Source organism: Rhinopithecus bieti, unplaced genomic scaffold (genome assembly GCF_001698545.2).
Source record: "Rhinopithecus bieti isolate Rb0 unplaced genomic scaffold, ASM169854v2 scaffold_17861, whole genome shotgun sequence".
In the NCBI taxonomy this organism is placed as follows: domain Eukaryota; kingdom Metazoa; phylum Chordata; class Mammalia; order Primates; family Cercopithecidae; genus Rhinopithecus; species Rhinopithecus bieti.
In genome coordinates this window covers 2,793,420-2,805,881 of record NW_016809830.1, presented here as the reverse complement: position 1 = coordinate 2,805,881, position 12,462 = coordinate 2,793,420, and the positions used below count along the sequence as shown (strand labels likewise).

The 12,462-nt window shown below is 38.1% G+C and overlaps 1 protein-coding gene across 1 annotated transcript in view; it reads right to left on the bottom strand.

Annotated features, from left to right (window-relative positions):
• Positions 1-5,932: 5,932 nt before the first annotated feature.
• The window catches only part of LMAN1 (lectin, mannose binding 1), a 33,453-nt gene continuing 26,923 nt past the window's right edge, over positions 5,933-12,462 (bottom strand). Inside the window, exons 12-14 of the mRNA XM_017890501.1 lie at positions 11,171-11,324; positions 9,526-9,647; positions 5,933-9,247 (exon numbers count right to left, since the gene is read on the bottom strand). Coding sequence (XP_017745990.1) covers positions 9,211-9,247; positions 9,526-9,647; positions 11,171-11,324 — 313 coding nt within the window. The 3' untranslated portion in view covers positions 5,933-9,210. The remainder of the gene's footprint in view (positions 9,248-9,525; positions 9,648-11,170; positions 11,325-12,462) is intronic.

Genomic DNA, 12,462 nt, shown 5'->3' with positions numbered 1-12,462 from the left:
GCCCGGCTAGCTTTTTGTATTTTTTAGTAGAGACGGGGTTTCACCGTGTTAGCCAGGATGGTCTCGATCTCCTGACCTCGTGATCGGAATTATATTTTAGAAATATATCACATTCAAACGGCATAAATCCATTTCAGTCCTTCACCTGGGATTTCTCTTTTCACATCAAATGCCTAATTTTGCTCCTGTAATTAAAGTTGGCTAGTTTATCTTTCTTTTTGACCTTCCCCAAGGAAATCATGGTGATTAGGTTGTCCTGTCTCAGTCGTTATATCCTCTTAGCGGGTGACACAACAACATTTCAGGGGTAGCCATGCAGCTAAACCTCTGTGCTCATGAAGGTCAGCAGAACTGGAAGAAAAAAAAGGTCACCAAGTGCCAAGGCATGTGTCACCACACTTGGCTAATTGGCTAAGTGTAGAAATGACCTAAAGATGAGATTCACTGGGACTGATTTGCAACCTCTATTCTAACTGGGAAAAAAGAGGTAATATAAAAAGAGGAAAAAGTCTTGGGAAATAGAAGGACCATTATGGAAACCACAAAGGAAGTAAACACATAGTCCTAATCCTAATAACTGCCTACTGGAGACATTTTAGTGGTTTGTGTTTTACCTAATAGAGTGTCATGTACATCATAGACACTTAATACATATTTAATGAACTGTATTGAAATGCCAGGCCAAGTAGCATGTTTCTTTTCATTTCTATAGGATTTGTTAATATTCTTGTGGGTACAAACTCAAGGCTATATACCAGCTGTGCAAAGAAATTCCTCAGTCACGATAGTATGGTTTTCATTGAGCTACAGGACCGAAGAGTCTCTTCAGTACTACCTTGGACCGTTGTTATCTGATAGATTGTGAGATCCATTTGTGACTCTGTGCAGACTCAAAACATCTCAGTCCCTTGTCTCTCAAAGTGGCCATTTTAAGAAATGTATCCCAGGCTGATTCTTCTGTCTTCCAGAAATATTCAGCAATGTTATACTGAACGTTTCAAAATCTTTTGTGTGCGTGCATGTGTGTGTGTGTGTGTGTGTGTGTGTGACAGGGTCTTACTCTGTCACCCAAGCTGGAGTGCGTAATCATGGCTCACTATAGCCTCGATTTCCTGGGCTCAAGCGATCCTCCTGCCTCAGCCTCCTGAATGGCTGAGACTACAGGCATGCGCCATCACACCTGGCTAATTTTTTATTTTTTGTAGCGATAAAGTCTCGCTATGTTGCCCAGGCTGGTCTCAAACTCATGGGCTCAAGAGATCCTCCCACCTTGGCCTCCCAAAGTGCTGGGGTTACAGGTGTAAGCCACCATGCCTGACCCCTAAAGTATTTCTTTTGCCATCACTATATGACTGGTCTATTTCAGTTCACAGACATCACTTTTTGGTGAGGTAATAACTGTATTCTATTCTGTATCCTCTCTACCACAGAACTTCCATGCTGGTAGAGTGCTGAGTTGGTAGGCAATTCAGTGGTTGTTATTTTCTAACAGGACATGCTGGCTTCCATGATCTGATTGAAAATTGCCATGCTGGTTCTACATGGAAGGGGAAGATGGGCTGGGAACCAAAGATTAATTTACTAACTTACTGTTTACACAGTGGGCTGACCAATTTGAGCTGAGCTATGTTCCTGCTTGGAATTCAGGTATATTTGGCAAATTGTAACATTCATGGTATGGCTAGCAATAAGCCTATTTGCATTAAGTACTAAGGAGGCTCTTGGGAGAGACTCATTCAGAGCAGACACAGTAAGTGTGCCTCAGTTACAAAGTCTTAGTTCCCAGAGGGTTGAGAAATTCTGTAGTGTCTTTCACTCAGGTTCACCCTGGCCAAGGCTCATGAACCCATTAGGACTGTTTCCTAGAGATGGACCTTTAATTAATAGTAACAGCCATTCTCACCGAGAACTCTGACCCTGGGGCCCATGCTTCACTGCTTTACTATTTTCTTAACAGAAAGTAACATGCAGGCAGGAGAGAGTCATTCTTCTCCATTTGGCACAAACTACCCATGATGGTTAATTTTACATGCCAATTTGACTGGGTCACTAGATGCCAGGATTATCTGGTTAAACATTATTTCTGGTGTGTCTGTGAGGCTGTTCATGGAAGAGATTTGCATTTGGTTTGGCTGACTGAGGAAAGCAGATGATCCTCCCCAGTGTGGATGGGCATCGTCCAATCTGTGAGAGCCTGAAGAGAAAAGCCAGAGGAAGGTTGGATTTGCTCTCTTCTTGAGCTGGGAACACTGATCTTCCTCTGCCCGGGGCACTCACGGTCCTGAGGCCTTCAGGCTCAGATGGACTCCACACCATTGGCTCTGGCTTTCAGGCCTTCCGGCTATACTACTGGCTTTTCTGGGTCTCCAGCTTGCAGATGGCAGATCGTGGGACTTCTCGGCCTCCATAATCATGTGAGCCATACCTGATTTTATATGTATGTATGTGTGTATATATGTGTATATATTTGTGTGTGTGTATTTAAAGGTTGTTTCTCTGAAGAACCTAATACACCACCCCACGGACTGGCTCCTGGAAGCCTCCATTGCTTCTGTGGACAATGGCAGTCAGGAGGGTGCCTGGTCCAGATGGCAGAAGTGGCTGCTTGTCTGGCAGGAGAGTGAAATCCTCCCCTGAGTAGCAGTGGGGCCTGTATGATGGAACATGGCAGAAATGGTGCCACTGCTGGGCTGACATGGCAGAAATGGCAGATCTGGAAGAAAGAGCAGTGAAGGCCAGCACAGGGGATGACGCCATCAGGAGGAGCAGTACCCAGTGGACATCACGGGGGTTCAGAGAAGAGAAACAGTAAATGCCATGTGGCAGCTGATCGGGCAGCTTCTGGACTTATTTGTGAGGATCTGAGAAAGGGAATGGGACTCCCAGCACTGCTGAGGACTGTTTCCCTTTTTTTACAACTCATGAGCAGGTAGAGAAAGAGCCAAAAATCCTGTGTTGTACTGTTCTGGGTCAGTTCTCTCTTCTGATTTTCAGACGCATAGAATAAGAATAGCTAACGTTTACTGGGCACAAGCATCTTGTTCCTAAGCTCTATTTATGGTGCTCTGTTATCTCAATTATCACCCCATTTTAGAGATAAAAAAATTTGAGGTATGGTTCTGCCCTGAATCCAAACCTATATTGCCTTCTGGCCATTTTTACTTGGCTAGTTATGTCAAAATCTATGTTCCAAATGGAACTTAATCTCTTCTTCCCTCATCTTCAATTCCCATCCTTTTTCTCGTGTTCCGTTTTAGGACACCTTCCATCCAATTCCACAAGGCAGAAACAGAGTATCATCTTACATTCTTCCTTTTCATTTACTCTCCACTTCAAAGTCATTAGATGCTTGCCTGAATGTTTGCTTGTCCCAAAACTCCTATGTTGAAATCCTAATGCCCAATGTGTTACTACATTTGTAGGTGATTAGGTCGTGAGGGTAGAGTCTTGATCTTCACCTTCCCAGTCTTCCAGAACAGTGAGCAATAAATTTTTGTTGTTGTTGTTGTTGTTTTGAGACGGAGTCTTGCTCTGTCGCCCAGGCTGGAGTGCAGTGGCCGGATCTCAGCTCACTGCAAGCTCCGCCTCCCAGATTTACGCCATTCTCCTGCCTCAGCCTCCCGAGTAGCTGGGACTACAGGTGCCTGCCACCTCGCCCGGCTAGTTTTCATATTTTAGTAGAGACGGGGTTTCACCATGTTAGCCAGGATAGTCTCGATCTCCTGACCTCGTGATCCACCCATCTCGGCCTCCCAAAGTGCTGGGATTACAGGCGTGAGCCACTGTGCCCGGCCTACAATAGCTTTTTTTATAAGCCACCTCATTTATGGTATTTTGTTACAGTGGCCTAAACGAACTCTAATTGTTCAATACTACTATTGATAGATTTTTGGCCTTCTTTCAGGCCACCATTTTTCACTGGGTGCACTGTGACTGGTCTGTCTCAAGCCGCCTTCCTCCATGAAGCACTCAGAGATTGCAATGTTTGAAATGCAAGTATTGCCTTTCTGCTTGACTTTCATGACCTTCCATTACCCTCTGGATGAAGCCCAAGCTCCTTTACAGAGCCTTGGGATCTGGCCTCTGTATATCCCACCCAACCATCATTTTTCCCAGCACAGCAGAATAAGCTTACAGGTTCTCACATAAACTACACTGCTTCTCAACTCCATGCTTTTGTTCATATTATTTTTTCTGATTGGAGTTAGTTCTCTTCCAGTCCCCCTTGCACTATACATACTTTAGCACATGGCTCAGATAACATCTTCTGTGGGAAACTTGTCCAACCTACAACCCTGCCTCAGACTCAAGATTCTTCAAATATGTGTGTGCATCAATTCTGAAAAGTTCTTAGCTATTACACCTTAGCACAGTTCTTCATCATGACTCTCCTGCTCCTTCTAGAACTACTGGTAGACGTATGTTGTACCTTCTCACCAACTGCCAATTTATTGCATTTTCCACCATTTTAGTATCTGTGTTGCACTCTTGGTAATTTGCTCAGATCTATCTTCTAATTCAAGAATTCTTTTGAGCTTTGTCCAATCTGGTATCCAAATTTGATCCCCACCTCCCATATCGAAGTTGTGTTTTGGGTGGTTCTTTGGAACTCCCAACTGTCTTCTTTTTCAGTGTTTCATTCCTTCTTCATGATTTCCAGTCCTTTTATAAACTCTCCAGTATTTTTAAAGTCATTTCAAGTGTACCTATTTATTGTCTTCTTCTGACTGTTCTATTATCTCAGATTCTTGGAGGTGCCAGGTTTCATTATTGTGTCTACTGTCACTCTTCCGTATTTTCCTGGTTTGGTTTATAATTTTTAGAGCTCATTTTAGTTAGGACTGGTTGTCCCTATGGTTGTCTAGTGCTGTCTAATGTACTTTTGCTGTGGAATTATTGCTAATGAGTGGTTTTGTTTTGCCTTCTGGATTTTCCCAGACAAGAACCAATTTATATATTGTTTTTGATGTAGAGAATTCCACACCACGTAAGTAAAGCATACACCTGGGGTTCAATTTCTTAAGAAATGTCCCCTTACCCAGAGCTCCAGGGAGAGAAGCTTCCTATGCCTTCTCGGAGCTGTTGGGGTAGAAGAGGTCCTTTCAGCCCATTTCCACTGAAAAAGCAGCTCTTCCAGGGTCCTCATTTTATTCTAGTATCTCAGTTCAAGCCTCCTGGGTTTTTCAGGCCTAAAGTCATGTCCTCAATGCCACAAATGAACGTAACTTTCAATGACAGTATCTAGGGCCTGTGTGTAGTCTAGTTTCTGCCACTCCCTACTACTACCAGTAGGCTCCCTGATCGGGTTTTAAGTTCTGAATTATTTTGAACCCATCTATGTATTTAAATCTTTTATTTTATCCACCATTTGTCTTTACCAATTAGTCTACCATTTTTTGAAGCCTCCTTATAAAGACATTCTTTTACTATGCTTATTAACCGTGCGAGGTAAGTATTATGAGGAAACTGAAGGTCACCTCCAGTGAGAGCACCAGGATTCAAACCTAGATTTGTCTAACCTCAAAGCCCTACTCTTTTATTTTTATACCACATTAACTCTCAGAATTGGAATTACTTGGTTAAATGGTACTTGCCAAAAAGATTAGAATATTTTTTAAACTACCACTAATTAGTAATGACTATGAGTTCCAGCTTAACTACACTTTTGCCATCATTTGGTTATTAGAGGTAAAAACATCAAATACATTGTTTTAATTAGTTTGTATTTTCATTCCCAGCAAGGGTAAACAGTTATCCATGACCATTTATTTCTATGTTCTCGTGCCATGCTTCCATGTACTGCCTCTGCATGCAGCAGGCTACCTTGGGCAGAGCCCAAAGCATGTGATAAATGAAATGCTATCACAATATAGGTCCTGTCTGAAAAACAAATGGCAACTTATTATCCAAGATCAATGAAGGAAAAAGCAAATTTACTAAAATATTTCTTTATTTGAATAAGGTCAATGCCATTTCTTGAATTCCAGCTAGCATCAAATAACAATCAGGAAAATAAAAAAAAAAAAACGACAAAATGTTATCCAATTTAAATTGACAGTGGATAGAAAACCCTTTTAAACTTTTAAGTAATGTCATAAAAGAAATATATTAAACAAGCAACAGATAGATCTAAAAAGTTCCAAGTGTGGATTTCACATTAGATCTTATAAATTTAAAAAATCCTCAATATAATCATTTGTTCACTATCTTCTTTCGATAAGCACATGGACAGGGAAAGATAATCACATCTTAATATTCACAACTGCTATTTGTGTTCTTTACAAAAACTGTATCTCTGCAACGCAGTGAGGCAGGCAATCCCTTGTTCAAGTAATTTCTATTTTCCCTAAGTTATCAAAAAGTACAACTGTCTGAGATAAAATGTTACCATAATCACAATGAGGAAGGCAAAAAAGCTTTAGCAGGCAGGCTTCAAGATGGGAGTTTTCACGGCTTGACCATGAATGAACTTAAGATGATTTCATAAGTTTAAAAGCCATCACGAAAATACTAAAAGCAACAGGTTAATAATCTAGAGTCAGTCTGTAGTTGCTCATGAACCAAGAGTTTTAATAAAAAGGAACATTAATTGTAGGTATAAAAGAATCAGTGCACATCTGTTAATGTCATTGACAATAAAAATATATTATCCTCTCAGATCAGCTCTAAATTAACAAAACATCTATTTTTTTTCCACTCCTCATTTTAGTGGTTCTCAGACATCGGTGTGCTCAGAATCTCCTGAGGTGCCTCATATTGAACAATGACATCCCAAAGCCCCACCCCTAAGATTTGATTCAGGTGGTCTGAAACCAGGCACCATGACCTAGATGGTCTATGGATCATACTTTGAGAAACACTGCTATTCCCTTAATACATAACAAAACATTGCTTACTGTTTATGACTTCGTGGTAAAGTTTTAAGCTGAATAAAACATTCAAACAATTAGTAGAACACAAATAGGTACACGAAATAAGGGTATTAGCCATTAAGCAATTGCATTTTCCTTTTAAAAGTGGCATCATAAACACAATGACTTACATAAAAATTTTAAAATCAACTTTGTTTTAATCCAAGGCACCTGTAAAACACTTGCTGGTGTGAGAGAAGTGAACAAATTCAATTATACAAAATAGTACAGAAATGAAAGAATCCTGGCAGTGATTGATTTTCCACAGAGCAAACCTTTTTGTTCAGAAATGAGCTCCTTACAAAAGTCAATGATTTTGAGAAAAACCAAACTTCAAATAATATGATACACATTCTGCGTGAACTACTTTACTGAGTGATTTTCAAGCAAAGTATATCACTAAAAGATGAAAGGTTCATGCTCGTGCTGTTTCATAATAGCCATCTCCGTTTGTAGTAAGAATGATGAGAATGATTCCCCTTGAATTTCAGCCTGAAAAATGTATACTGCATAGATCTGGTATTCCTTTTAATGCACAAGCACATATGACCATGGACTTTATAATACTGGATTTGGCAGCCTTTTATCTCAGGAGGATTTCTCAAGTTTCATAGTCTACAACTTAAATATTCTTCTGAAGGTATATAATTTTTTTCATGGAGCAAGAGTAAATTCTGTGATGATGAAGCCTCTGAAACATGAATTTCAAAATGTTAACACTACAAAAGAAAAACGCTAGAGAAGCATTTTCTGTGTTGAAATGACTGAAGCAAAGTGAGTTATCACTGGCATATTCTCTTTCAGTGTTCCAGGATAAGTATCAACATAAAAAGCAATGCGAGACTGTTTGCACATACAGCACTCGTTCGGTACGGCTATAATACAGAGTTCTTCAGACAGTCTTTATACATAGATTTTAGGTCGTTAGACCAATCTGTGAATGACATTTGAGAGCAAACCTAGGGAGGCTTGGAATAATTCAACAATACTATTTTATAAAATAGTATTGTTTGGAATTCTATGGCAAATGAAAGACAACCGCTCTAGCTAAAAGAGGTAAAACGGTATTTTGAAGGCAGCAAAAATCAGTATAAATCAGCTGTGAACAAAATTAAATTTGCATCTTAAACCGTCATTTACAGACTGTTTCTACGATACCTAGAGCTATGCACAAAGACTCTAAAAACTCCTTCCAGTCTGACATTTCAAGGTTAAGTTTGCTAACAAGTGCTTCACTTAGTTCTGGCACTAAAAGGAAACAATTACAAGTATTCACTGTTTTTCAAATTTCGCCTTCAAGAATCTTAAAACTGCTTCTACTACAGCCTCCTTGATTTAAAAGAGTATGCAAATGGTCACTAACCTCAGCCAGCATGAAGTAACTAATGTAAACCAGAATGTAGTGGCAGGTTTTGTAAATTTAAAATATCCTCAGATCATGCAATTTGAGCTGAATTTACATGCTGTAGTAAATGGGAGAAATGAATTCCTTAAGTTACAAATATAAATACAAAAATTATTTTCATAATATTGACCTGACACCATTGGAATGAAGACATTCAAGAATATGGGCAATCATGAATGAATACATTACCAGGCAAAATACCTACAAAAGTCATTCTCAGAGGAATGTTTCCACCACAAGGTTTTTTAGGCAAAAAGCAGCTATTAATTTTCCTCTAAACTTTCCTTTAAAAGTGAAATATATCATTGATAAATAGAGGGAAAAAAATTTTCACTTAACATTTTGAAGACTATTATCCAGATCCTTAAAGCTCTCAGACAAAATATTCTTTGATTTCAAAGGAAGTTAAATTAAGATGAAAGGGCTGCAGGCCCAGGCCTTTGATTAGGAAGTCTGACCTCTAAAAAAGACTTTGGTTACAAAATAAACCTGATGGGACTTCTTAATTAGACCTCATATTCTGGGAGGCATGAGGGCAAGTGTGTCTATGTTACACAGGGAAACCTGCAATATTGGAGACTTAGGGGGTAACATTCATATCCAGGGGTTGCCCCCACTTTCTTATTTATCCTCTTACTGGTCAATATTCTGCTCAGTGGCTGTATCATAGTGACCAGAATTCACTGAAATTTAGACAGATTTACATACGGTGAACAAATTAAAATGTGGTTGTCTTTGCTTTAAGGTTTATTCTTAACTGCAAATAAATGTTTAAACAGTTATTTTATTTAAAAAATTTAATAATTTACACCATGAAGCAATTTAAATACTTAAATTCCCTCAAAACAACAACATTTTGTACACAAATAGATGATGTACACATGAAAATGGTAGTCAAAAGAATTTTTTGGCAGCTGCTTCTTGCTGAGACCTAGGGAAAAAAAGAAACACAATGAAAGAAGGTCTATATACTTAACTTGAAACAGGATTGTTGAGAATTAAAATATCAATGCCTTTTGAATTATACAATGCATAAAGATAAACATATATTCTATACATGCACTTTATGTGAACTGAAATGAACAGAAATCACAATAAACAATTTTATAGGTGGTGAAAATTGTATTATGAACATAGATAACTTAGTTGAATATTTCTAATTAAACAGATGCAGAAAAATATTGGGTCAAATTTTATCAAGAGACTTACCTATACATGATATAACCAATGAATAATACAGTTTGCACCACAACAAATATAATGAAGTGGACCGTAGACAAACATGATGGAAATGGTGGTAGTTCTGGGCATTTCGGCTTTTCATTTGACAGCTGTAAGGCAAATGACTTTCTATTATAGTTAGTCAAATTAGCAGTTTGGAAAAAGAAATAAATGTGAAATCTTTATAAAACTCAGTTTGCTATATAAACAAGTATTTTCATTTTTTCATCCCCCAGAAAACCTTCTATCCCCTTAACTTTTACTGACAACTGTTTTTGAAGGAGTAGGTGACACTGGAAGGCCTCCACCTTTTCACTACCCAGCCACTAACTCACTGCCACCTGGCTCCTGTCCGCATTACGGTATATGATGATGTTACTGTTCCTGATGTCACAGACTAGGATCACCACAGACAACTCCTCTGGACACTCCCAGTTCACGCTTGCTGTAGTGGTGTGATTATTAACCGCACCCCCTTCACTCTCAAAAGTGTTCCAGGTCAGACAATAAACTACATGGTCACCCTACCAACAAACTACTTGACATATAGAATGGCTTTTTCTCAGTCCTCATTCTCTCCAGCCTCACAGCATTCAACATTACTCACTGGTGTTCTGAAAAATATTTCTTTCCCTATTTCCCTGAGTATTCCTTCTATTTTAGGGAGGTAATTAAATATCAGAAACAAAGATTTCATCCAAGTATCCAGAGAGAATGGCTTCTAAGATTAGTTGTTCCCAATATAGTTATATTTGTGGGGCAAAGTTCTTCAGTAAATTGATATGCACAGTATCAATTTGGTCACTGCAACAAAGGCTAAAGTAGGAGAAAAATAACCTCAAACATAACTAAAGGGACAGATAGTAATGCTTTGGATGACAGGTCATGATCAATAAGAAAACTATTAAGCCATGTTTGGAAAAAAATGTATATTCAAGGCATATATACAGGAACATAGTTAAGAGAGTTGTCAAAAAATATAAAGGAGACAAGATTAGAAGCTGAAGACCTAAGTTATCTCCCTCTACTACTTGCTAGTTACTGACCTTGGGAGAGTTAATGTAACATTATTACTAATACGTTAGCATATTTTCTAAAGGACATCAAATGTTTTAAAAAGCTTTTAAAAAGATAAAACATGATATAAAATATAAAGGATTGGGATTTCTGCTTCTGGTAAGGTACACTAGGAAATATGGGCCAATCATATCCCAAATACGTCTTACAGAAGACAACTAGCAGAGTCAAAAACAAATCCAATCCAATCCAAGCACACGAAACCCAGGTGAAGGTAAATGATGCTAACAAGATAGCAAGAAATTGCCAGACTAGAACCTTGAGGAAAAAATAGGCCAAAGAAATACACCTTAAGCGATCCATGGATCAGAGAAGACATTAACATGGAAATCAGAAAATATTTTCATGAAATGATAATACAAATATTACATATAAAAAACCGTAACTGCTATGGGAGCTGTTGACACATGGAGATCTGCAATGTATGGGACAATTCTATCTTAAACATTAAAAATAAGCATCAGCATTAACTAAAGGGTTACAAGATTTTCAGTAGAGTGTGAGTTCTTCCTTTCCTAAAGATTATAATTATGAAAGGAAAAGGAAACAAAGTCACCATGTTTCGCTGCAGTAAGTTGTCTATGTCCCTCTTTACTGTGTGCAGGTGCTCTTTGATGTCAGCGAAGTGCTGTGTTGTCTCATAGACGCCTCCAGCAGAGCCAGGGTGCTGCATTCCGCTGACCAGTCTGACGGTTTCACTCATGGAATTTCTGAAACAGAAAGACTCTTGATACAATAAAATCACTATAGAGATTATTTTTTTCAGTCACAGATCTCCAATACTTATACCTTTTCAAGTTCAATATATTACATCATTAAAAAAAAATGGTAAAGAAGTATTTTAAAAAATTGAGTTGTGTTCAAAATTGGAAAATAATTTATAAAACAACATTATGCCTTTATCTTTTACTAAAGGTCATCTAAAAATACCATGTAGAAAATACTACTAGGTAATTTGTGTTAAAACCAATAGTGTAAGTGGATATTGAATATAATGGATGATATTTTTAATGAAGTTGTAATAAATCTTTCTAGGTGTTCAGCTGTACAGTAAAGGACTAGTGCCAAATGCAATCATTTCCTATAGGCACATTCACACACACAGACTTGTCCGCTCTGTAGCTGCATATATAGATGATTTCACTCATACAGCATACAGATGGAGACTAATGGCTTTGTGACCCTGAGGACAGGGGTCACAATTCTGATTTCCTACTAGTGCCTTCAACAGCTATGGTTCAATTTGGAGGAATAAATAAGTTATCTCATTGCAGTCAAATGTAGTGTAAAAAGTAAGAGCTTTACCAGAAGAAAAAAAAAGAGAAAGACTCAAATTACTTAAAAATAACACTATATGTCAGACGGAATGTTAACTATAACGCTTAAAAAATTACATATGAGTTATGTGAGCAGTAAAGACTTAAAAGTAGTTACAAAATATCTCAAGTGCTTTTGAATCCATGTCATGTGTTGATTACAATTTCTTTCAATGGCACATATGCTCAAGAAAACTCGTGGGGCGCTAAGCTTTTCCACTGAAACTCTAATTAAGCATAACATTTTAATATAACTAAAATACTACCAAGACTAAAACCTCCCAGAGTATATAATGTTGTTACATATCTGCATTTAAGAATTCTGCTTCCCAGAAGCATGAACTTGCTTAGTATAAATGTCTTTTTAATATACCAAAGATTGAGTCACCTAATGCGCTCCTACTCCGTCATTCATTCATTTGCCTGTTCATTCTGCTAACATTTATTTCATAAGTGCTGTGAGCCAGGGAATATTTAGGGATATAAACTTTGCAAAAAAAAAAAAAAAAAGAAAGAAATACTGTTCTGCGGA